This window comes from Centroberyx affinis, unplaced genomic scaffold, assembly GCF_046629955.1.
Source record: "Centroberyx affinis isolate AG114_WGS23_722 - 3 ecotype Tasmania unplaced genomic scaffold, CSIRO-AGI_Caff_v1 ptg000358l_1, whole genome shotgun sequence".
NCBI lineage: Eukaryota > Metazoa > Chordata > Actinopteri > Beryciformes > Berycidae > Centroberyx > Centroberyx affinis.
The window spans coordinates 250,012-277,252 of NW_027279029.1; the positions used below are offsets into that span (position 1 = coordinate 250,012).

The following is a 27,241-nucleotide window of genomic DNA, read 5'->3' on the forward strand; positions in this document are numbered from 1 at the left end:
TGGATAAAAGACAAGTGTCAAGAGATTCCAGTGTGTCTCATTGATGGTAGGAGTGCGGGCGAGCCGGGGAGCCCGGTCCAGAGGAGGAGCGGTGGATGGGGGAGGAGGTGGGGGACATGTGCGGGCTCAGCTCGCCCGTCTGGAGACGCCACAGCAGCTCCTCATTGGTGCGACTCAGGCGCTTCTTCTCGTTGCTCTCCTTCTCCACGTGCACTTGCAGGTTGGCGTTCTCCTCGGACAGTTGCCTGAGGAGGAAGAGGGAGGGGGGAGAAGTTAAAACAAAACTACCTGCTGTGTTTTAGTGCTGCGTTCCTTTCAAAGTCGGGAGTCAGAAACTCCCAGCTGGTAGGTCGTAATTACAACCTCTGTGTGTTCAGGGAGGAAACATGGACGCCCTCAAGAGTTTCTTTGCCCAGTATAAAATAATGATCCCCATGCAACAGCTAATACTATTTCAGTGATATTTGGCAACTTTAGTGTGGAATGTAACAACTGCAAGTGTAACTTAGTATTTCAAATGTATATGTTTAAGCGTTTACTATAGAGGTGTTTGGATAGATTTAAGGTCACTTAAGAAAAATTTAGATGAGAGTAGAAGGATTTAAGGTCACTTAAATCTATCCAAACTGCAATACTGAAAATTGACCTTAAAGGAAAAATCCACTCAAAACACTAAAACTCTGTTAACAGCCATTGTATTTCTGGGTCCATTTTTTTGTTTGCTAGTATATTTTTCTTATTCCTGTGGATAACTGGTCAAACATGCACAACGCAACGTCATGTTCAGATATTTCCAGCGCAGCTACAATGGAGTGTGATAGCAGAACATTTTTCAGCTATGTAAAACATCAATGGTAAATGTCAGGTTTCAGTGTCAGACCCTCAGAATCAAACAGCAAGGGCTTCTTTCTAGACTCACCATTTTGCACCGACATTCAACAATCATACAGGGAGAAAAGGAACAGTACACTGACATTTGTCAGCAATACAAAGGTAAGAAATACACATTTCTGTTATCAATACAGCCTTTTATATCCTCTCTTATGGCTTGAAATTTTCAGTGTGCCTTCTACTCTCATCTAAATTCACTTCTGTTGGTTTGAATTGGATTTGAAATCCTGCACCAGTATTCATTTAAACAGAACTGACCTGGATACAGCGAGGTTCTTGTCTATTCTGGCCTTCAGGTCCTCGTTCTGTTGCTGCAACACTTGTACTCTCTCCTCCAGGTACACATTCTTTTCAGCCTGCTCAAAAACACATTGGAAAAGTGCACAACATTAAATTCTTCATATGATCTGTCAATGCATAACGAGTGAAAAAAGGCATTGCATATGGAAAATAATGTACATTAAACGATTGATAGCTCATCTAAACTATACTGGTTTACAAAAACATGTCATCTTGTCCTGCATTCTTATTGATTTTGAGTCCTAAAGTAATATTATATTCCTACATTATGTTTTGTATAATCTACATTTATTTATTGAGCATTTTTACTAAATGGAAGCGGCAATTTGGAGCCTACCATTTTCTCCAGTTCTGAGATCTTCAACTCCTGTTGATGGATTTGTTGATTCTTCATCTCCAGTACTTCTTTCAGACTCTTCAGGTCCTCCTCGATGTGTTGATATGGTGCCAGAGCATCCTGTCAACAGCAGAAAACCACCATCAATCTTTATAGCCAACAAACAATGCTTTCTTAAAGTCTCATCCAGCTACTGTGACCAAAGCAGCCGACCTATTGTACTGTATGTAGCTCATGCAACGCTGCCACACATTACCACTATCTGCTCATCTGTGCTCTTGCGCAGAGCTTCCTCAAAGCGCTTGGCTCGGTCTCGCAGGCTTCGATTCTGAAACGTCAGCGTGTCCACTTGATCCTGCTCACCAAACACACATTAGCCTGTTAGTTGCCTGCAGAGTCACTGCCCAAAGAATGCATGATACTGTATCTCTGTAAAAAGGAAAACATCAAGGAGAACTGTTAACCTGCAGTGACAGTCTGAGCTTCTCAAACTCCTCTTCTAGAGACTTCCTCTGCTGTTCATGGGCCATCTTCAAGTCTGACACAAAAAATATCATAAGTTACTTTCTATCTCTTTACACCTGGTACAGTATAAGTCACTATAGTGGAGCGCTTACTCTTCACAGTCCTGGCGTGCTCCTCCTGCAGAGTGGCCAGTGTGTCATTGTGAGTTGTCTCCATCTCCATTAAGGACGCCTCATGGTTCTCACTCATCTCCTCAATCTGGGCCAAGATTGTACAAGATGGTACAATTACAAAAATAACTTGTTTTGCTGTAATGAGGGCTTGGGACAATGTTTGTGCCAAAAAGGCGTATTTCACTCTTTTGCCATTTTTAAAAGAGTTAACAAATATAATTCAACTTAAACTGTAGCAGTATTGTTTTTATAGTAATGCTCAATCTGATAACACAAAAAGTTAAAATATTGTGCTTAGTATGTGGTAACGGCAGCTGATCCAAGTTTGATCAAAATTTGTTTTGGCTCTCCTGTAAAATCTACTATAACGCACTTACGCCCCTTTGGCTCCAAGCCCTCGATACATGTGTACAAACTAGGGTTCGACCGATATGGGTTTTTGAGGGCCGGTACTGATACTGACATTTTTGGAATGAAGCTGCCAATATTTTGTAATAAGTATTTTCTTTGACATTTCTGCTTTATTAGACAGTGATAGTAGAGAGAGACAGGAAAGACGATTAGGACGGATTCTACCAGTTGAGCCCCTAAATTTGACAATTTTCATGCCAAAAAGTGTCACACCATTACAAGGATCCACTGTTTCCCCCCCTGGAATTTTATTCTTGGCAGCATGAAACCAGCACTAATGAAATTCCTTTGGGTGGATTAGCAGTTTTTTAAGGCAGGGTGAGGCAGGATTCATTGCAGGTTTCACAGACTGCCACCTCTGAAGCTGTTAACCAAAATCATATCCTCGTTTCTCTCATTATCGGCGGTGGACAACATTGACCTGCTGGTACTGCTGGCTCTTTATTAAAAGGCACACACACCTGCTCCTGCTGCTTGACACGTAGCTCCTGCAGCTCGGTGCGCTGCTGGGCCTGAACGCGCTGGGTTTCCGCCGTGTGCTGCGCCCTCAGCCGCTCCTCCAGGGCTCCCAGCTCACTCTGCTGCTGCGCCCGCAAACCCTGCAGCTCACTCTCAAAGCGCCGCTCCAGTTCCTCCTTGTCCTGCTGCAGATGCTCCCAGCGTGCAACACTGAAAGCTGGACCACAAGGTAGAGCTGTAGTCTGCTTCACAAGACCCACATTTGGGTCACGTACACTCTTAGAAAGGATGTGTCACTTTAATACGTTTGTGTGTCTTCTTTGGGACAACACACACTTGTGTTACTTTTCAACGCAAGATATGTTAATAATAGGGATAGGACGATATATCAAAATTCAATATATCACAATACAAAAATGTGACAATACGTATCGTGGGACAGAAAAATGAATCGCATTAGCTCCATTTTATTCTGCTGTAGTAATCACAAATGAGACGGCTTGACCATCACAATTTCACAAGCTCTCCATCTAAATTATTTTATTTACACTTTGTAATGACATTTTTAAATTGTTGTTTACATTCTAGCAAGCCAATACCATCGCTAGATAGATTTGTGTCTCAGAAATAAACATAATTCTGCACAGTCGGACTTTGTTGTCATTTAACTTATTTATCACATTTTATTGTGGTTGTATTGAATTGTGAACTTCATAATCAAATCGTATTGTAAGATAATATCATCCCATTCCTAGTTAATAACAACACATGTTGTGTTAAAAGGTATTGTCATTAACATAAGTTGTGTTGAAAAGTAACACAAGTGTGTGTTGTCCCAAAGAAGACAAACAGATGTGTTAAAAATGGTACATCCTTTGTAAAAGTGTCCTAATTACCAACAACTTAGCGTCAAGTAGATAACGACAAAGTAAGTGATTTGTCTTTGTCTTGCAGCCACAAGCTTTTTGAAATTAGAAATAGAGGCTCATGGTATAAGGCAGTCAGAGTTTGTTAAGGAGTTTGATATGGAACAATGCCAAGAGGCAACATTTTTATAATGTAGGGTATACAGTGGCTTTGTGTTGTGATCTCGGACTAAATCCAGCCTTCCATCAGCAGAGTGGACTCCCAGGGGACACTTGTTTCTCCCGTCCCTTGTGGCAATACACTGTATAATACATGATGTGCTAGCCAAGGGTGACTTGCTGCCTTCCCTTCTCCCTTGCTGTATCCCACTTACCCACTTCATCCCTGATTCTGGCGAGCTCCAGGGACAGTTCCCTCTCCTTCACAATGGCACTCTCACTCTAAAATGCAAACAAACACACACACACAGCATTGTAAATCTGAGGACATCATCGGTGGATCACTTAAAAAAACACACCACCTAGCATTGTAGTGAACTTGAACATGATTGTTAAGGCTGGTGGAGAGTACAGCTGTGACACCTGAAAAAAGACCCTGTAAAATAGCAACAACATAGAATACAACCTAATGAAAAAGAAAGTTTCAAGGCACTATTCAAGCAAAAATGTAAACTAAATGTTCCTCCTGCAGTTTGGTGTGCTGCTTCCTGACGAAGGGCACAGCATGGCTGAAACACGTTTGAGTTGTTGTTTTGAACTAGCCATGAAATTAAGGCTTTTACAATTTTTACTTAAAGAATACCATGGAACTCTTCATTTTCCATTAAGCAACAACCCCTAAACCAAAGAGCAGTTTCAATGAGTGCCTCCACACACCAAAACCAAACAGAAACACTCTCTATCCTCTCTTCTTTGAGTTACAGAATATGACTTCTCATGTCCAGGCGTGCTCCTCTGGTACCAGACCAAAAAGCATGAATAGGAAAGGGACTGAGCGACAATTAAGGCTTCCATGATATCCACTGGGGGACTCTTCATGATGTGACACCCTCACAGCACCTCTTACTCACACATCCGGCACGCCTACGTTCACTGTTGTCAAGAGATCAAGCAAAGATCAAACAGGCAAAACGCAAAGCTTACGTGAGAAACACTTGAGGGAAAGAGAGAGAGAAAGAGAGAGAGAGAGAGAGAGAGAGAGCGGGTGAAATATGTATGAGGCGGTATCTGTCTAGGCAGCAATGATGTCACCCTCTCAAAAGGTCTTGGTTGTAACATACTGTCATCAAACAGAGATTGCAGTGACCTCACGCGGGGTGGAGGATGGTCGGTGGCTTTTCATTTCTGATTCCTCAGCTCCACCTCTATTCTTACCCATCATGCCCCTGGTCCTGCCCGGACCCCCCCCCCCCCCCCCCCCCAGCCCCTCCCCCTTAGTCTCCAGGGAGTAATGTGACATGCATTCTAATTTCCCCACCTGATATCCAGCCTTCACCAAGGCAACATAATCCATTTTACTTCCTGGAAAAGAATAAACACGGCTTCTCCGAGCCATGGCTGTGCATTCTCAAGGACATCAAGCTACATCTAATAAATGAATTTATCTTCACCCCCAAGCCTACACCCAGCTCATCAGTCTAGAGTCAGTGGGACCATGCCTGGCAAACAACTTCCAATGTGCAGCAGCTTATTTGTTTTGTTGTTTTTGTCCTGAGGAGAACCAGCACTGCAAAAAATCTCCATCTTAACTAGCCATTCAGTCTATTATTGAATCCTAAAATCGTAATTTTTTTTAAAACAAGTGAAAAACATCTGCCAATGGGGTTAGATAATTTCACTTGTCTCCAATGCAAATCAACTTGTTTTGATAATTTTATAGAATCGAGTTTCATTTTCTTGATAGCAACGCAGTGATCTGCCTTTTTCTGACTTGTTTCAAGATATTGACACTCATTTCCAGAATTCTAGTGAAGCAAATGAGTTATCTCATCTTTTTTTTTAAAGAAAAATTATATTTGCAGGCTGAGTATGAGACTGAATGAGTTGTTAAGATGGATGTTTTTTGCAGTGAGACCAAGGCCAATAAACACACAAGGAGCTGTAACTATGAATCCTGTAAGGCAGACCAAACACGTGATTTCTCACAGATGAGAGATGCAGCAACATCAGATTAGCACACATAAGGATGCTCTGCACATACTAAAACAGACATACAGACACAAGAATATAGCACAGTCGCAGAAGCTTGTTATGTAATGGCACTGCAAACTCTAACAGACAGAAAGAGGGACACAGCGCGACAGGCAAGGGAGAAAAGCAAAAGCCTGCTTTGACTCAGCATAATCATGCACGGCTAAACTCTCTCACCACTAGCTCTGATACTCCAGCAGCTAGGAAACAAGTCAATACCCCCCCTTCACCCAAACACACACATGCGCACACACACACACACACACACACACACACACACACACACACACACACACACACACACGTAAAGTAATCCTCAGCACTGAATCAAGGCAGAAGATACTGCCTTTTACCGTTCGGTCCAGACAGCGCAGTGGGTGGAGATGGAGCCTACAGCAGCAGTGGCCCATACTAGGCTAGCAGACGGCATCCCTGAGCCTGCTGGGGAGGCAGCAGTGACAGATACTAGTGCCAGAGAGAGGCAGAGAGGAGAGGTGGGGGATACAGAGAGAGAGAGAGCCGGGGGGGGGGGACCAGGCAGAGGAAAGAGAGGGGAGGAGAGATGAGAGGGACTGAAGCCTCACCTCTTTTTCCTGGTGCGTCCGGCGTGATCCGTGCTGGAACAAAGACTGCCAGGCCCAGCCCAGCTCTGCCTGCCCTCCCTTAAGCCCCCCCCCCAACCACCTCAATACACACACACACACACACACACACACACACACACACTCTATCACATTCACACGCACGGCAGGGAGCAACACATGCACGTGCAGTCTTTTTCCATCGCCGAAAAAAAAACAGAGTGGAAGAGAAGAAGATGGGGGAGGGAAATGATCAATAAGTTGCCAATTATCTGGTCTGGCACACTGCTGAAGGAAGAATAGCGATATGCAGGCATTTGAATACGTAGACAACACACACAGGCTCAGACGCACAGAATTTATTCTAGATGGCTGACTGACTTTCTAACGACCAACTGAAATAGTGGTGTCCAAATAACAATATCAGGTATAAAGCTTAATGCAAATAATTCAAACTATAGTGAAACATATAAAGCACATATAATCTGCTACTGGATATATTCATCTTTTCACTAACATTACAACATCAACCCGTCTCAAAACACTAATTAGACTTCGTAAAAACCCCATCAATGCACGTTGTCACTGCAAATACTGAATCAAGGCTTGACTGCAGACTCAAGAATTAACAGAAAATAAGAAGCAGTTTCTTTGTTATTCACTTCACATGCTTCACTGCGGGGGCTTTTATGTCACTAAGTGGCTCTTTTTTGGATGATGCCTGTGATGTATGACCGGAGATTAATAGAGCAGTGGTGCTGGATTACAGGGTGGAGGGAGGCGGGTATAGGCACCTCCCTCCTTATCTGTCCTCCCTCAGAGGACAGATATCTTGGCCGATATTAGCCTTCATCTGAAATACTGGCATTGGGACACACTGTATTCCACCAAAGAGGCACAGGAAAATATAATGGAGAAAACAGTTCAGGTTGACTTTAAAGATTTCGTTTAGTTTTCTTGTGAAAAGTAACCATCCTCTAGTAAAACTCAGGGAATTTTAGAATTATTTGAATGAGCCCTGATGATTTATGACAAGAAACAAAAAAAATGTTATTGTCGAAATACACTTTAATACAGCCATTTTTATCATATTTAGCTTTTCAGAGCCAAATTTAAGTAACATACATCCATATATTTCAAAATCCTTTATCGGTCAGATCTTAGTGGATACTGCTTATGCCTGGCAACCAGTCACACTAAAAGCATAGCCAGGCAGTCACCTCTAATCTCATTCATCATCTCCCACTGAAGAGAGGAGCCCATGGGTGGGGCTGGGAAATGGCTGAACACCAAAATGTAATTCCCTGAGCATTTAAAGAGAAATACGAGCAGAAGACCAGGCGATGGCAAGGGACAAGTGCTAAATCCGGGTTTTACAAACAGAACACACTCAAGTGTGCACTATACAGGCTTGCTGTCACTACCATCAGATGCTGTATAAGCAAGAACATGTTTGATCTCCCACAGAAAGGCTTGGCCTTTGCAGTGATCCCTTATCGCAACAGGAGAACACTCAAAACAAGCATCAACCAGCCTCCTGCACTGTAAAAGACATCAGACAGAAAGGCTTCAGGCTAACACTTGATTCAATTCAAACACATTTCAAAAAACACAATCATTTCCATAGTAAAGCTTGCCCCCCTGTAAATGCAGATGAGAGAAAGGATGTCACAAAAAAAATAGCCCTGGAATTATTTAACTAAAATGAACAGGAAATGAATGGGGCATGTGGTGTAACAGCCATGGTTCAGATCCCATTCAGTAAAACAGCCAGCGGGTGCAGGACAGACTTGTAGTTACCCATCATGAAATGCCACACTACTCAGTCTTTCACACATACACATACACGCACATGCATACCCTCACACACAAACACACACAATGCCATCATGCACCTCATACTGTTTTATATCTTTGTTTTAACTACTGAAAAAACCTTTGAAACTCTATTTCCCCTAACTATCACCCTCACTGACAGATCCCTCTGATTCTGATTCAAAAGTCCTCAACATTCAGATATTAAAGCGAGAGACTGGCTTTATGAACAAAGCAATGCTGACAACAAACATCAGGTGCCACAGGTGTGTTTCATTGTAGCAAGGACTATAAAGGCTTTGCAGTTGCATCCTGAAAGCCCTTTTTCCTTTTGTGGCGAGTCTCCTTTCCCTTTTCGAACTGTGAGTGTTGTGCTTACCAGGATGATGAATGGCCACGCAACGAATGAAAAGCGAGCTTTTGATTCAGACAAAGGACAGAATTTCTACCAGACAAGTGCGTTTGACCGACTTCTCCAGCTTTTTTGGAGGCTTTTAAAATGTTAAAGCTGCACTGGGACATTTTGCACCTTGGCGGCCCCAAGTGGCGATAAGAAGTAACTGTTTGAGTGACATCAGTACAGTAAATTGTAAACTCATTGGACCTAAATTTATTCTTTTTAGCGTCTGGTGGAGGTGGTGAAGAGATTCAACTGCTGTGAGTCCAGGTTTCTCTGGATTGAATGCTTGCTCTCTGCTGTTTAGTAGAAAGTTTTGTATTTTGCTCTTAAGTTTTGATAGGTCATTCCTGTATGCAGAGAAGATTTTCTACAGCGTCTAAATGAGTGGGGATGGGATGATCTTCTCTGTTGCAGCCCCACTTTGTGATTTAGGCTGATAAAACAGGTGTATTTTTACATAAAAATATTTCCTAGTGCAGCTCTAAAGCACAGAGAAACCTACTGATCTAAAGCACAGAGAAACCTACTGAAATTGATATTAAGAGCTTTTCCAAGGTCCTGAAATTGGACAGATAGGCAAGACACAAGTCTGCGTGCCTTTTAGCCATGCTAGTCCAAGCAATCTGCTCTAGCCTACCTTCTGGCAGAAGTGCTGGGTGGTGATGGCGAACACCTCCAGGCCCAGGGAGGCCTTCTTTAGCTGGGCCTGGAGGCTCTGCAGCTGCCAGGCCTGCTCCTCACAGCGCTCCCGCAGCTGCTGCACCAGAGCGCGGTCCGACTCCTGGGCCCTGTCAGCCCGCAGGGCGCCGCGGCCCGCTGCGATCCGCCCACGAACTGCAGGGAGAAATTGAAATATATTGACTCACGAGAGGGAGAGACTTGGCCTTTTCATGTTCTTCAGTGAAACATCTGGAACTCCCCCATACATATGCGTATCATGTGTCTAAGCAGTAACCAAGACACCGCTCTCTCTAATTTTTGTCATAGCACATATTTTCACCAGACAAAGACTGTGAAGACCTCCACAAGGTGAGGAGGAGGGAGAGAGAGAGAGAGAGAGAGAGAGAGAGAAACACAAACATTACCAACAGAAAGACTAACATGATCACAAGATTACCAATATTGAAGATGTTACAGTACAAGCTTTTGAGTCAAATCCAGCAGCCTAACATAAACATTTACAGTACAGTGAAAATCACTGGGGATATACAGGATGAATCTGATGAAAAGTTAGTTCCGGGCTGATACAGTATAACAGCAGTGACGTTTCACTGTATGTATCACTCCGCTTTACAGGTCCTCTAATGTAAACAGTTTATGTGTTGCTTGGCAACACTTAGTAGTGGAATCCTGAGGGAACTGTTTTTGTTGGCAGAGACGAATAAAAGACAACAATCATAATCTGTTGTCTCAAATTACCAATACTTGATACCATTACTTGTTGTATAAAAGCAATATGACATGAGAGGGAGTGCAGCCTTGTGCTGTGCTGATATACAGTATAACAGCACAACCTCGAGTGTGATATTTTTTAAATAGGAAATAACTGATCTATGTTACAGATCGGCTGACAGGTTACACACATGTACACTCACGCACACATACACATGTATACTCACACACACATACACAAACAAATGCACAAATAGGAAAAGCAGTACAGCAGAGTGTACAATGTATTTCAACACATTTGTATTTGTTAATATATTTTATACATTTGGTTCTTTGTTAATATATTTGTATATTCATATGTGTTCAATGATAATGTTCAATCAGCAAACATCACTTGCTCAGTGAATTGCATTTCCTGTGATGATGCTCTTTCCAAACCTCAGTAACCTCAGCGGTCTATATCCTCCTCCATCTTTTCTACTTACTGTTACTCAAGTCTGCTCACTGCTCTGACCAATCAGCAGCAATTTCCTCTCTTGGCTCAAAACGCTAACACTTCCCTGGCATGCGTATGTGTGCAGTACTTATGTAAAAGTATATCACCTGCACAAGAAGCCCGTCACAGCATAATCTATTTTGTCTGGCCTCTGAGTAAAGGAAAAAATGCTGACTTGTGTTGCGGTAATCTGAGCCAGCGGTAATACTGCAGCAGCCATCCTAGCATTACAGCTAGCTTGGTCTCTATGACAACAGCAGGCTGCCATGGCTCATGTAATCAAGTGTGGAGAGAGAGAGAGAAAGAGAGAGAGAGACATTAAGAGAGAGCGGGAGAGGAAGACAGAGAGAGAGACAGAGAGAGACGAGGTGCGATACACTCTGCTGCTGACAGTCAATACTAAGGACAGAAAACAAAGGTGGTGTTGCGTCATCTACTACTGCCTCCTCCTTTTGTACCATATACACATGCACACACACACACACACACACACACACACACACACTCACTCTGCCATTTGATATGTTGGCACTCACCAGGAGACTGAGGCTTGGGCGAAACCACTGCAAATCTTTTAGGGGAGGAGGACGCTGGTTGCTGCACTGCCTCTGTGTCCTTCTGAATCTCCTTCCTGGAGGCTGTGTAGTAAATAGATCCTGTCAGTATCTATGAGAAAAATATTCATAACCTACACATTGGAAAAGCAAGAGAGAAATTGCAGAGCTACACACTAAGACAAATCACTTTTGTTTTCTCTCGCATAAATGTTTTTTTATAGATACACTACCAGTCAAAAGTTTGGACACACCTGATTGAATGTACTATGTTTTTCATTATCTTCAAGTCATTTTGATCTAAACGCTTATGCTCAAATGCTTGAAATGTGTTTCTTAGACAAATGTAAATAGTGAAGTTGATGCCTATGTATGAATTTCTTTCCTAAGCCTTTGCCTTTCCATCAAGGCAAAGGGCAGCTACTTTAAAGAATCTAAAATAATAAGATAGTTTTGATTTGTTTAACACTTTTTTGGTCACTGCATAATTCCATTTCTGTTACTTCATAGTTTTGATGTCTTTACTATTATTCTAAAATCTGGAAAACAGTAAAAATAAAGAAAAATGTGTGTGTCCAAACTTTTGACTGGTAGTGCAAATTACATCTAAATCTGCAATCTACACAAAAGAGAATTTGTTGGCCATCAGTGCACTACTGTGAATTGTGAAATGCTTGTTTTTTATAGGCTCTGCAACTCAGCATGTATTGTGTAATTCACAAGCAAGAAAGCAGCAAGTGAGATACAGTGCAGTAAAGTGGCCACTAGCTGGAGTCTCTGCTCCACTTATCCACACACCATGGTCCACACAGATTCTGTAGCAGGAAGCATGGCTGCTCACTGTAGCAGCCATGCAGAGAGCCTCAGCCTCCTCCTGGTTTACACAGAAATACAACCTGCAGCCACTGGAGGGCGCTGATACACCACATTCACCGCAAAGATGCCAACACTGGCAACAAGGTGCAGTCACAATAAAGATGCCAACATCAGCTTAGGCAGTGCACAGTACCACTGCTGTGATGCAAAGCTAGGCGACAATACAGATACACTAGGTCTCATAATATTTAATTCTGAATTGAATCTCAGTTGTTAAATTAGATGAAACTTTAATGATCCCCATGGGAAAGTGGGTGAGAACCATAGAAGGTATAGGCCTGACCAGAGATGCACTTTCTTAATCATATTGCTGTCATATAAGTGTAGAACAATCTCATTACATTTGCATTAATGTAATTTATTGTCATGATACACTCCAATGCTAGTAGAAGCAGTAACAATAAAATGAAAAGTAGCCCCTTAAGCTTGGTCTTCCAGCATTGTTTTTTTTTTTCCTTTTGGGTTGTAAAAATATATGTAATTATATTGACTGCTGTATTGTTTTATTATGTCTTCCAATAAAACATACTTGTGAAAAAATAGCCATCGACTGGGTGTGAATAGCCGCAGCGAGGGGAAATACTTAAATATTCCATTAGGAACCAGGTTAGATGCTACTGAACATCGATGCTCACAACTTTATATTTGGATTAAATTATATCCAGGTTACTTTTAAAGTGGCTGTTTTTTCAGGAGGCTTGAATACAATAAACATGTTTATTACTCTACTTTCCTTCCCTTACAAGTGCCTGTTGGCAAGAGCATCAGATGCGTAAAAATAATGGCTACAGTGGGCCAGTTCTCTGTGACACCAAAAGCCACAGTTTCTCTCCATTACTGCCAATTAGCCTGGCCAGCAGTGTCGTGGTTGAGCGGCGTGCACGTGGGTTTTGGACCAAGTAGCACAATGACATTCCTACAGCAACACTCACAGGCAGGTCCAGTTACATACAGCACCTCTCAACCAGCCTGCATTCTTAACATGGCTTGGCTCCTTACTGCGTTATGCAACACAAGGACAACAAAGATCATCAACCTCAATGGAGAAAAATAACACACTCAAAACATAGTCATTGCTGTGAATTACATGTTAAGGTGTAGCAGTGCTGTCATTACAGGGCTGGGAGTTTCCTCTGACAGACACTATGGAATGAGACAGAGCTGCACTTCTTATTACACTGTGACAAATAGAAAACACATACGAGACATATTTCTTCCCCATACAGAAACGCAGTGAATTTTAAACATTATCAAATAACAAAAAACTGCAACACCTATTAGGTGAAATTCCAGATATTTCTATTATATCTGCAAATTATATTGCAGCCTGCCATAAGCTAAGGGACAGCCAGTGGAACCAATGCATCTTACTGTTTGTTATAATCATTTTGTTTGCTTATGATGAGAGATTTTTGTCACTATTATTTATGTAAGCTTTGGCAACATAGTCATGCCAATAAAGCTGATTGAAATTGAATTAAACTGAATTGAAAACTGTGGAATGAATACCAAAATGTGAATGTCTGGTGCTTCTGAGTGAGGTCAATGGTTTGTCAGCCGCCATGAGGTGTGACTGTTGTGGGCTGCAGCCATCAACATACATTCCAATGTTAAGCCACTCCCACCCAACCCACCCATACACCCCCACCCAACCCACCCCCACACACCCCCTGACACACACTCTAACATCCCATCTCGAGAGTCATGTGACCACCAGACAGAATGACCTTGGATGGGGAGTGGTGGAAATAGCTGCAGTTAACGGTGACAAGTGTTTTGTTCGTGGAGATAGCACATAGACTAAATACGCACGCACACAAAAATAGAGCACTGGACTGGACGCGATTCTATTGGCGGACAGCTGAGTGTCGGGAGAGACGTACCGAGTGGGGAGCAGCGTGGCGGGGGCAGCGAGCGGCGCTGGAGGCTGGGGGCGTTGGGCGGCTGGGGGCTGCTGCGACTGGGAGCGCGGGAAGCTTCGCTGGGCGGCGCTGTGGCCTTGTGGAGAGGAGTGTCATCACTGCCACTGCTGGGATCTGCAGAGGGGCAAGATATCAGAGAAAAGCACAATGCCAGTCAATGACTGTATAAGAGTTATCTACCTGAGTGGGCGTGTGAAGTGGTTTTATGGTAAAATAAACATGTGCTCACTTTCCCACAAAATCAGTATTTATCCATTTCAACCAACTGGTGTTAAAGTGTCTATACTCACTTTGACAAGTGTACAAGCAGTCTAACAAGTGTAATTAAAACACAGAATGACAATGTATGCCCATGAGCATTATATAGAGTATCTCACATTTTGAAGCCTGGCCCATCTTGGACAGTTTAACCACAGAATCAATATACAGATATTAAAATGTAGTATATGTTTGCTTCATGTTTTATCCCCACAAACATACAATACTGCCATAATTTGCTTTCATGCAGTTGATTTTGTTTTGGGGGGATAGAAATGGCAAACACAGGCTTACTTCTAACTGCATTACTATGTAATGAGAAGTGCAGGTATTGAGCAATACTTGGCTCCACAAACAGCAAAGATACTGGGTATTCCTTAAAACTAGCATGCATACCAGCCTGCCTCAAATGTGGTGGTATTTTTCCCTTGAAAATGCATCTTTCACATTGGATTTGGTGCTCATACCAATGAGCAGGAAAGCTAGAGTACGCAAGACAAATTTCTTACACTCATTGCTTTACTTTGTAGTGGCTACACTGAAGGAATAGTAAATGATTACCAGTGTGAAAATGGCACTGTGCAGGATAGTCTCATTGTAGCTACGTAAAATATGCAATTTATTATCATTTTAAATGTTTAACGCCATCAAACTCCTAACCCTGGCAGTGTTAGTGCCAATCTCTACTCACTGACCTATACAGCATCATATCAGCAGATATACTATCACTCCCTTTCTATTACTGTAGTTTTTCCAAACTGTAGAAATTCATCAAAGCAAGCAAAAATGTAGAAAGATGAAAACAATTTAATTATTCATAACTGCTGTTATTAAGCGTTATGCCTCTAGCTTTCTGTGGAAATTAATGGCTTTGGTTCACAGAAACACAGAGACTGCAGCAGTCCAACAGCAAAACAACACCAAGAACAAACACACCTCCCTCCATTTGAATAGGAAGAGATCACCGTGGTTGTTATGTACTGGGTTTTTTGCTTTATAACATTTCTGGAGGATAAACTTTGTCTATTTAACTGTGGATTCTAGCAACTTGCAGAGTCTTCATCATTTGAGATGCCTTTGTAAGCTGCCAACCAGAGCTCTGATTACCTATCATGAAATATTCAGCTGTCTCTTCAATCAATAACATCATCTGAAGTGCTGACACATACCTATAGGGAAATCTGCACTCTCAAGAAGGAAAGAAGGACGCGTTTGTGCCCTTGAAGTGAAATAACATTATTCAGATCGGAGACTGATACTGTCAACATATCAGAATAAGTCAGAGGATGGTTCAAGGAGCCTGAATCACTGATAAAACAGCGAGACGTTTCAGTAAAACTGCTATTGTCTGTTCCAGTCTACATCTTCAATAGCTTTCTAGTGAAATTAATTATTTCACTCACTGGCATTGAAGCATTCACGGTGTCAGTAACAAGCATGTAGTTGAAAACAAAATCTTAAATGAGCAGAAATCAGCGAATTCTGCTTTAACGTTGTCACTTAGATGAAAGCACTCTTTTGTGATTTATCAATGAAATAAATCTCATGATTTGTACGACCCAAATTAGACATGGCACAATGAAGTCAGATCAGTACGAAAACACTAAACCGCTTTTGATCTTTAAAATGCCCAGAGCCTGTTTGAAACCCACAAAGCTCCAGTGGGAGCGCAGCCAGAGAGTGAATTCACCTGGGAGAATCAGCAGATGCTTTTTTTTTTTTTCCTAAGGCAACCTATAGAAATGGAGGCTGAGGCAAGAAGCGGATTGGCTGAGGGAGATGGTTGGAGGCCGACTCACACCGGCAAATGCCTGTTTCTACCCCGTATGTACAAATCCATCTCCCACTGTGAGCATCTTCTGTTCAGTATTACACCGGCTGAGGAGAACCTCTCCTCTGTTGGTGGATGATTCAGAAGGTGAGAACAAACAGTAACAAGAACCTTATATCAGATTTAATTTTGTCTTGCACTCGCTATCATTAATAAATAGAAAGCATATCTACTATTATATCTACTCACACTACACAATTTTCAAGTATTACATTTTTATATGAATCCCTCTGTATATGAATAAGAATCTCCATTATCCAGTGTTTTAAAGACATTGGCAATACATTTGAAGCATTTCGATAGTGTCTTGCTCCCATGATTCAATGTATTTCCCACTGAAACAGAGTTTTTGGGTGGGAGATAACACGGGGAGAGACTGCTCAAAATTTGGCAGGTTGGACCATAACAAATAAAGGCAGTGAAGCCCATTGCATACTCAGTGTATTTGATAAAGAAATCCACTGTGAAATGCTTTACACATAATCTTGAGCTGTCACAAATTCTGGATCCAACCATGGTGTCAAAAACAGGGTTTTTGGGGATGAACAACCAGAAGATGCACCATTGTACCATGTTGCCACTTGTGTCACTTTGAAAGTTGCAGGTTTTATATAGGGTGGGAGGGGCGGAGGGGCGTTGTTCAAAAATCTGTGGTGGTTTTATTGGCTGGAATTTTTATGTACACCTACTGGCGCGCCATGAAGTAACCACTAAAAATACACCGTTTTCCAGGACATAAAAGTAATGGCATTTGAATATAGAAGGAAATACAAATGAGAGAGAGGTGATGGCATGCAACAAAGCTCACGAACTGGACTTTAACTCGCATTACACGCCTGTGCAACTACTGCAGGATATCAATGTGAATTCTGTTATGGTGTAGAGTTTTGGGGATAATTTCAGCTTAATTTTAGGCAATAAATAACCTAGTGTATACAACTGGACTGCATGGAAGTAAACTCTTCCATGTTCTTTTATGAAAAGGCAGAATACAGTGAAAATGAAATGGACAGGAAAATGAGGAGGGCGTGGTCTGATCATAAAACACGAGGGAGGCTACAAACAAATTCTGTTATGCTACACAGAGCGTTCGTCTGTGTAGTTTCCTAGGCAAATTAACGAGTCTCACACTGTGCATGGGTTTGTACTGAACACTTGTTGCCCTTCATGTTCTCTATTAGACCTCCCCTTGAGAAGATGGGCTAAAAAAAAAAACACAAGATGTGCTCTTGACAAAATGGCCATTTCAGTCACCGCAGGGGTCATGTAGACTGTGAAGAAAACAGCGTCTGATGGGCTGTTTTCCTGCAGGACATGACAGGGATGGGATTGATCCATACAGCTGAGCAGGCTAAGACAGGCTAAAATAGGAGCTTGTAATATTCATAACATACCACAAAGAGATTTGTGCCGTTTCAACTACAGTGAAACCTGACTTGGATCAGCTTAAAGTTGGATCATAAACGTAACTGTATGCCAAAGCAAAACAGACATAGTGTGATTCAAAATGCCGTTAGGGTCGCTGACAACATCCAGTTGAGCTCAAAACAGACAGGACTTAACTTTTGCTACCTGCCAGCCAAGTAGCACCCTGTACAATAAGGACAATAAGGCTTCCCATTGTGCTAACCGGACAGATGAATCAGATATGTTATCAGTGTCCTGATGTTCATTATGGCTTACACTCTAGGACGGTGTACTCACTCACTCCCAGTCACAACATCTGTTGATGTGAATGCCTGGTGAATGCGACTGCATGGAGGCATACGGCAGCATACTAATAGAGCAGCGCTGTCTGAGCCAAAAGCCTGGAGGGACACACCGCCATGCAAGCTGCCAGTCATGTACATGCTGTCTGTGTGCGCTACTCCCAAGCGTATCAGTATCTGGTAGACAGGCATGTAGTAATTGCGGCAAGACTGTAGAATTCCAAGATTCTTTTTGATGAAAAGAATAAATCAGATTTGGAATTGGATTACAAATTTCTGATCAGTGTAACGTACGGAGAGAGACTGGAATGAATGTGTCACTTGATCCACAAATGCAGATTCAACACTTCACAAGCCAATTTTACATTAGAGAAAAAAATGAAGTTTCCAATTTCCATATGTATATGGAAATTGGAAACTTCATTTTTTCTATATAAAGTATGACATACTTGTGCAAAAGGGAAAACACAAACTGACATACAGTATGTAGGCTATCCATTTGTACAAATCGTTGCACACTAATTTAAATGACAATTTACAAGACAAGTTGAGAGATTTTAGTCATGTGGATAGTAAAACACATTTGTGATGTGTATTTATGGATCATTATACACACAGCTGTCAATAATATTGAGTCCATTCTCTCTCCACAGTAACGCCACAGATCCACAGAGAAGGTGACAAGCAAAGCACAACACAAGGCAACACTGTCAGCAACAGAAAGGCCACGCAGAGACAAAACACTTACATGCCTGCAGGTCCTCATCCCTAGCTGTGCCCACTTTTTGACGAATCAACGTTAGAAAGGGCACAAAATAACCCAGTAAAGTGTACATTGGAGCCAGCCGCCGCTCTGGTGCCTTTTTGGAGGGATGCTGAAGTGGAAGTAGAGACCATTATCTGGCCTGACTGCAGTGAGAGAGTCTGAGGAGAGGATCCAGTGATGCTCAGGTCTGGAAGTCAGGGGGCTAGCCTGTGAAAACTGCCTCCAACATAAGCTGGGCAAAGGTGTCTTTAGCCAAACAGCTTAGTGTGGGTGAACAGGCAGATTATGTTGTCCCACCACGCCCCTGGCTATCACTTTTTGCCACATACTGGAGCTGCCGGCACCACTTTTTCACACACCATAGATTATAAATAGGGGAGACCGCCACAGAGACGTGAAGTGGTTACAGAGGCTGAGGGTGGGGTGTGGGGTGGGGTGGCAACACACCCTGCATGAGACAACAGTTGCTCTTTTTTTTCAGTCTGAGGAAGCCTCTGAATCCAGCCTTCGTTGTGGAAATAAGATAGTGAAAGTGTCTAGCAGCGAAAGGCAGCACTCAGGAGCTCCCAGCTGTCTGAGGCAGGGAACAAATGCGGTGACACTTGAGCAGAAGCCAGCATTAACCCATCATCATATCTGCCAGGCAGAGCGGTCGTGACACATGCCACAAAGACACCCACGCCTTTAACGCAAACAGAACAGTCTGACAGGAACACAAAGTGACGATGTGTACATTAAAAAACTGCATATATAATGAATTGATTTAGGCAATTATCTGAATATTTTGGGTGGTCTGAATTCATGAAATCTGACTTTGGCCTTTAAGAAACTGAGAGGTCAGTTTATATTTGTGGTATAAACAGTGATCCACTATGGCTGTTTGATCGAGAGCCTCCTTCTTTGTATAAACATTAAAACAGATGAAGGAAGCACATATCAATTTTTTTTGTCTCAGCATTTTTCAGACAATGGTTAGTTTGGGTCAGCATTTATTAAACCTGCAGTACCTCCTTACTGAAGGCTGAAGAAATGGGCCTGAGTGGAGTTTACAGTACAGTAGACTGGAGCGCGAACACAGACAGATATATTGTTTATCTACAGTAAATGCTTTTTCTGTAATAAAGACAACACAGATGACTACTGGGTAACATTTGAATACACAGCTAGAGGTTCTGACACATTTCTTAATATCTCTATTACCTGCAGGCGGAGATAATCAACTTCTCAAGTGAATTTTGCTAGTATTGATTTCTCTAAATGAAGGCTGCAGGAAGCTTATGAGAGGTGGTGGTGGACTGAGCAACAGCATTTGATCCAGATAAAATGCTGCAGTAGGCGGACGGAGGAAAGAAAGCAGAGGGAGGATTGCGATTTAAAGATTTCTTATCAAAAGCTCTGTGGTGCAGTAGCTTTTAGTGCATACTAGAGATATATGAATGAAAAATGAAAGCAAGCAAGTGGCTGTTACTATAGTAACTATGGATACCAGGGGCAGCCAATACCGCTGGGAAGAACTAATAAAGAGATATGCATGCTATAAAGGAACAATGTGGAATATCTCTCTAATCAAACTGAACATTGCTTCTTCTTCTCTCTCTGATTCTGAAATATTTTGTCTGGGATTGGATTTAGCTAGACACTTAACCTTTCTAAATAATTACCATACATTTCTAAAGCATTTGTAGCCAGCTGACTCTCACTGGATGCGTGTTTTTCATTTTGCAGGGTTTCATTGCATAGGCAAAGAAAATAGACTTAAAAAATTGATGAAGTCCAGTAATAAAAGTAAAACACTATAAGCCACACACACTCTCAATAAATACACCATAACAGAATTCACATTGGTATCCTGCAAACACACACTCAATAAATAATTGATAAAACAAGAAAACTGAAAACCTGCTGTATGCCTATATTATTAAGGCAACAAATATGAGATAATAACAGGGAATTTTGAGCATCTAAATGTAAAAAAAAAGGGTAAAACCCAAACTCAGGTAAACTAAAACTTCAATCTGAAAATAGGAAAAAGGAAAATGGATTCCATAGGGCCCTGTGTGTATGTACATGTGTCTGTGTAAGGCTGCGTAAGACGGTGTGCGACTCACGCTGAGAGGGTCGGCAGGGGTCACTGTGGGTGCTGTCGGTGGACTGGTTGCTGGACACAGACGAGACACTGGCGCTCCGGACGAAGCCGAAGGCGGCCAGACGGGCAGGTGGCAGGGCGGAGAAGCCTGGAGGACGCAGGCCAGACTGGCCCGATTTGAGCAGGACGCTCTTGGGGGCGGTTTCTGGGCCTGACCTCTTTTGCTCTACTGGAGTTAGATGGGATAACATGCAATATTACAAGATTAGAGGATGAATACCAGTCCGAGACCTAGCGGGACAAAGGCTAGACTTGTTGCTTCCATGCAGATTTTATCATCTGATCACAAATCGGATTTTGCTCACACCTGTTGGATCTTCAAAACCAGATATGGAAGTGTTCAGGCTTGCATTGTGATCGTAATTCTGATTTTCCTGGATGCAGTTCAGCCACAATATGACAAACAAAGTAAAGAGATGGGGAGGGAGAACAGGACAGTCACAGGAGACACATAACAGCCATTTTCAGGCCAAACATACTGTCTCATTCCTTATTTGAAGTCAAGCAACACTGCTTGACTCTTCAGTTGTTCATCCAACTGACTTCCCCTCGTTTGCCTCGCTAATTGAGTTTCCACTGAACTTCCTGCCAGCTCTGAACATGAAATAAGGTAAGGATCACGGTTTCATTCCCTCATAGCTGCAGGGAGGATGACAGTGTACACAGATTGAATCTCAAATCATGTGCCCTTGACATCTGCTCACTCTGATGAAAAACTGAAAACCTAAGTGATTTTTCTCTCTGCAGGGTTCCTGCACATGGTCTGGAAAGTCTGGAACCTGGACATTTCCCGGCCTGGAAAAGTGTGAAGCACAGGCTGTTCTGTACTAATACACATGACCGCTGATGTCCTGTAGTCATAGACCCACGGTCATTTCCCATGATATGATGTTAATAATAATAATTTTATTTGTATAGCACTTTTTAAAACACACAGTTATACATATAAAATACACACATACAAATGCAAGTATACAAACATATCTACATACATACATACATACACACAAACAAACACACGTATACATGCATATGACAGGTTAGCAAAAGTTAAAGCACAGGACCAAAATAAACAAAACTGAAGAAAAATAGAGAGAGATTTTTTATAAAAAGGCTAACCTATAGAAATGAGTTTTCAGAAGCCGCTTAAAAAATCCACAGATTCAGCAGATCTGATGGGATGGGGAAGGCTGTTCCAAAGTTTGGGAGCTACAACCGCAAAAGCACGATCACCTCTGGATTTAAAATAGGAACAGGAAACAAATAAAAGGCCTTGATCAGATGACCGAAGTGGCCGACCGCTAGAACAGGGGCTCAACAACTCTGCTATATATGCAGGGGCCAGGCCATGCAAGGCCTTGTACGTAATTAGTAAAATTTTAAAATCAATTCTGTTTTACTGGAAGCCAATGAAGGGAGGCAAGAATTGGAGTGATGTGGGACCGAAGACTAGTTTTTGTAGACAGCCTAGCCGCTGCATTTTGCACCAATTGAAGACGAGCTAGAGAGGACTGAGTAATGCAAGTAAAGAGGGAGTTACAGTAGTCTACTAGAAGTTCCGTATTTTTTGGCTGATAGTATGGGTTTGATTTTTGCAATATTTCTCAACTGAAAGAAACAAGACTGAATAAGCTTAGTAATATGAGGTTCAAAGTTCAAATGTTGGTCAAAAAGAATACCAAGATTCTTAGAGGTGGTCTTGATGTTGTTAGCGAGTGGGCCAATAGAGTGACTATTATTATTATTATTATTATTATTATTATTATTATTATTATTATTATTATTATTATTATGTTGTGAAGTATTATCTTCTTCTATAGAGTGATATGGCCTTGACATATACAAGTAAGATGGGAAAAATGCTGAATATGTAGCAATCAAAACTGCTCTGAGAAAATAAAAGAAGAAGGAAGTATTCATGTCATTTTCAATAATTTCATGTTACTGAAAAGGCATCACAGGCAATAGTCCCAGATAACTGGAACTCTTAAATCTGAAGAAATATGACAACCCTGATTCAGTGATGAAATGGCACAAATAAACCAACACCACATGAGGTAGCAGAGTAGATTATGACTTATAAAGTGAGTGGGAAGAAATATGCAATGCAAGTTGGCAGAATGTGAGTTACACTGCTGTCAAATGCTTTGCACTTCAAAGAGTGTAGGTGCCAAAAGCCAAGCCTCATCCATAAGCATGACTGAAAATAATTTGGGTAAATCATTCTGCAACTCACAGAGGATACATATCCTGCAGCTTGGTAACAAGAGGATGGGACGTGCACAGAATGGCAAAGTATGCAAGGGAAATGAGAAAGTCCTCATAAAATCCTTTTCCCATAATGGACTGACGAGTTGGAAAACACTGGCTTGTTAATGACATAAAAGCGTACATACTGTAGTACCATGTTAAAATACGCTCTCATGTCCCCTTTATTTGAAGTGGACAGAGCGTTTTTGAAGCGCAGCAGGCCCTGTGGAACGGCACCACTCTCACATTAGGCCTCATTGATCTCACAGAGGAAATCTGAGTAGACACCCTCAGCAAAACCCTAATTTTTCTCTCCCTATAAGTCCTGATAACAAATGAAGCGCAGCACACTCTGACATCATGTGAAACAGCCTTCGACACTGTGAGTTAAAATTTCACTTTGAACCTGTTCAGGCGGCAGACAGCCTCATCTCACCTGCCGGGTCCTGGTGGCCGTGGGTGGGCGCTCCGGCCGCCTGAGCAGACTGGCTGAGGGCCGGGGCTGACCTTTGACCTGTCTGTTGAACTCTTACTTTGGTTGCAGGCTGCCTGGTGACGGCTCCTAAGCCCAGCTGAGGCCTCAGGGTCCTGGGGGAGCGGTAGATACTGCCTGCTTCTTGAGGAGCGTGCTATAAATGTACATTGCCCAAACAGACAGTCAGCATCACAAAAGTCACATAACAATTAAAATTTTTCAACAATGAGGATAAGGGTATGCATGCTATGGATAGCAATGAGAAACTGTGTCTTTTTTCACTTAAAGCCACACTAGGCAAGGTATTTTTGTGCAAAAATACACACGTTTTGTTAGAAGTGCATCCCATTCCTCCTAATTGAGACCCAGTAGATTCGCCCTGTCTTCCCAAATGAAAATCTATTGTCGGGGATGGACACTTCTCAAGCCAGAGGAAGTGATGAATCGAGATTTAAGAGCAAAATGCTTGCTCCTAAACAGCAGCAAGAAAGCGCTGTGTCCAGGGAAAGGTGGACTCACCAGCGTTTGATCTTTTGCCTCTTTTTTTTTGGCATCCTTTGGTATAAAGCATCACAGACCGGCCTGGCTGGTAAACATGAGAGTGCTATGTGCAGTTTACTGACTACTGTGTATTGTAGTTCAGATTTCTAGTTCAGATTTGGAGCCGCCAATGTGCAAAGTTGCCTAGTGCAGCTTTAACAAAAAATGTCATGCAATTACATAGGAATTCAGTGATAGATATGTTAATTGCAAAGCATAATGTTAATCCATTAAAACAGTGACAGATTTCATACCTCCTGGAGATATTTCTCAGGCAGCTCTCCGTGAAAACTTTCTGACTTCCCACTCAGCTTATGAGGGACAGCATTGCTTGGAGCCTTCACTCCAGTCACAGCCATGCCAGGAGGGTAGTAGCCCGCCTTCTGCATCTCTTGTCGATATTTGTCAAACAACAGGTTGGAGGAACATAGCACCGACGTAGCTTTGGGTTGAGGTCCAGCTTTTGGATCTTTATGGGCTGGAGGGCTGGGGTAAGAGGATAACCTCAGTGGGAGTGCAGAGGCCTCATGTGGGGCATCTGTCACTTGCGGCTTGGCCTGAGGATTCTTCCGAACGTAGGTGATGATTTTCGGACGGACGTTTTTGGGCTTCTGGGGAGGAGAGGACCTCCTGGTGTCAGGTTCTTTCTGTTGAGCGGCGACAGGTTTGGGGATGCCACTGCTCACACAGCCCCTACCGGGCTGTTTGGCGGCAGTGGTGCCTCTCTGAGGGGAGTCGCTGCGCTCTAAGCTCAGCGCTCTGATGCCCTGGACCTTGGCTGGAGAACCAGGGGGTCTTCTCTTGGGGGAACAGGTAGTTTTGGGGGACGTAGGAGTCGCTGGTCGACTAGGGCTTCCCCATGGCTTCCTCCTCTCCAGACTTGAAGAGCTGGAACTGAGGGCGTTCTCAAAAGAGCCCTGCTTCTTTAAAGTGTTATCAAAAGAGAATTGTTTCTTTAAAGTACTCTCAAATGAAGGCTGTTTTTTTAAAGTCTTGTCAAAGGAGTTTTGTTTATTTAACGTTTTATCAAATGAACCTTGTTTCTTTATGGCTTTGGATTCAATTGATGACGGAGTCCCCTTTGTACCTGTTTTGGGCGGGTTGCGGTTCATGTCGGGGGTCTCATCAGCCTGGGTGCTTTTATCAATCTTCGTGTTGCTCTCTTCGTGTGACTTTGTTGCAGCATGTAAAACCTTTCCAGTGCTGCCTCCTCTATCATGATCTCTCTCTCCCTCTAATGAAACAGTATTCCCTGGTTTATATCTCTGGTTAATGTTTGTCTTGTGCTCTTCAATGACATCTTCAGTGTGCTCCTTATGAAGAACGACTCCATTACTCGCTTGTGCTTCTGAAACAACATCCTCAGAGAAAACTGTCGAATTCAAATTCATATCCACATCTTTCCTGTGCGTTGTGCTTATTCCGGTGGAGAGGGAACGGTGCTCGGCTCTTTGAGAGGCCTTGCTTCTGTCAGAGACAGTGTTGCAAGACTGAGAGGCCAGAGTCAAGTCTTCTGAGATGGTCCTGTAGGGACCAGAGGGGAGGTGTGAGGAGTCTGTCGTTTGTGTCCTGCCTGCAGTGTCCAGAGCGCTGGCCAAGCTTCCCCCGAGACTAGACATGGTGGACAGGCAGGACACAAAGACATCAGTTTCAGAGCTGAACTCAGTCCTGGCCGCACACTCAGCCACTCCTCTGCTCTCAGATACATGAGAGGCATTGGCTTCCTGCTCACTGGCTCCATGTTGTATGGGCTTCCTCTGTTCCTTGCTCTTACTCTTATCTGGTTCCACGGTGGCTTTGCTACATGAGGAGGGCTGGTTATAAAGCTCCTTCCGCTCTCCAAGCCCGACAAAGTCCTCTCCGTCCTCCACCAGGTACGCCTCCAGCTCCTGACACTCCAGCATCTCAAACTCAGCCAGCTCTGGGTCATCACACTGGGAGTCTGTGCCCCAGATGATGACCTTGTCCTGCTGTGCCGTTTCGGTCGTCAGCCCGGACAGAGTGCCAATATCGCCCGTCCTCCCCCCGTCCTCTGTCCGGATTTCATTGGCGTTGGCATCGCCATCGGCCAGCGAACCATCCTGCTGGTTGTTATTCCTCAGCTCTCCTCGCTCACTCATTTTTCAAACAGCTCTGGGTTTACACTGACCCTTAAGAGCACTTCAGTAATCAATCATCCATCGCATCAATTACAATAGTCTGTCTACCCACGCAAGGGTCTTAGTGGCAGAGCATGAGTCCAGAATAATTATCCACATATCTCTCCTGTATCCTGATAATCAGCAGGTTGAATATGATGTCTCACTAGGAAGATGGGTTTATCTTCATGGCATCCGGGGTCCTTATCCTGTAATAAAGACAAACAAAATAAAAATACAAAGTATTTGTATAAGTACAGGTGTAGGCCTATCTAAATTCCAGCAAAATGAAGTAACACTTCAGTTTCTGAGATGAAGCATATCGTAGCAGTCAGCATACCATGGCCATAAGTGCAGTCAGCCCACTGACAGTTTAGAGAGTTATCATGAAGTCGATAATACAAGCATTTTTCAGGTTTTATCACCCAGCAATGACATCTACACTGAGTATATCTTATGGCACCTCACAGTATGACAGCCAGCTAGCGATCCAACATATTTTGAGAGAGGTTGTAGGCCTATAAAACAAAATAAAATGCTTACTGTTCGGGCACTAGAGTGTTTCTTAACTAGTCTCTTAACTTTTGTACATTAGTGTATCACTAGCTTCTGCTTCAGTTTTTGTGATTACTTGACTTTGAGTGAATAGTTGACTTTTTCCATAAGTTCCCCACGAGGTTGTCTCCTTAGAAAAAACCCAAGATCTGCCTTCGGTGTATCAGAGTGAGACTTTCCTTACCATAGTTTTTTTCTCTAACACTTTTCTTCTCAACCTCATGCAGGCACACACACACACACACACACACACACAGCTGCACGCAAACATAGCACCACCACCACGTTTTTTCATTAATTCTGAAAGAAACACACTGTATATAACGTCAGCTTTTGAGAGGGATCTGTTTTGAAGAGGCTTGAGAGAAAATAAAAATCAATAAAACAACAAAAGGAACAGAGGGACAGCAAAACAAGCAGAAGTACAGTAAATGACCGACACTGC

General features: G+C 42.7%; 1 protein-coding gene across 1 annotated transcript; it reads right to left on the reverse strand.

Annotated features, from left to right (window-relative positions):
- Window positions 1–37: 37 nt before the first annotated feature.
- mtus2b (microtubule associated tumor suppressor candidate 2b) lies at window positions 38–26,223 on the reverse strand. Its single transcript, XM_071515530.1, has 14 exons — window positions 24,358–26,223; window positions 23,525–23,717; window positions 20,801–21,007; window positions 14,090–14,242; window positions 11,313–11,414; window positions 9,526–9,722; window positions 4,277–4,343; window positions 3,039–3,253; window positions 2,146–2,251; window positions 1,993–2,066; window positions 1,785–1,883; window positions 1,529–1,648; window positions 1,150–1,247; window positions 38–245 (listed from the first exon to the last, which is right to left on the reverse strand). Exons 1-14 carry the CDS (start codon window positions 26,221–26,223, stop codon window positions 38–40), a joined length of 3,705 nt encoding a protein of 1,234 aa, XP_071371631.1.
- Window positions 26,224–27,241: the final 1,018 nt, after the last annotated feature.

What these genes read in the sequence shown, in the direction of transcription:
- mtus2b (XM_071515530.1), bottom strand. Translation starts at nt 26,223, where the DNA reads ATGAGTGAGCGAGGAGAGCTGAGGAATAACAACCAGCAGGATGGTTCG. An exon ending in GCACAGATGAGCAGATAGTG is followed by an intron (nt 1,649 to 1,784) that starts GTAATGTGTGGC and finishes TGCTGTTGACAG; the next exon opens with GATGCTCTGGCACCATATCA. An exon ending in AAGAACCTCGCTGTATCCAG is followed by an intron (nt 246 to 1,149) that starts GTCAGTTCTGTT and finishes CTTCCTCCTCAG; the next exon opens with GCAACTGTCCGAGGAGAACG.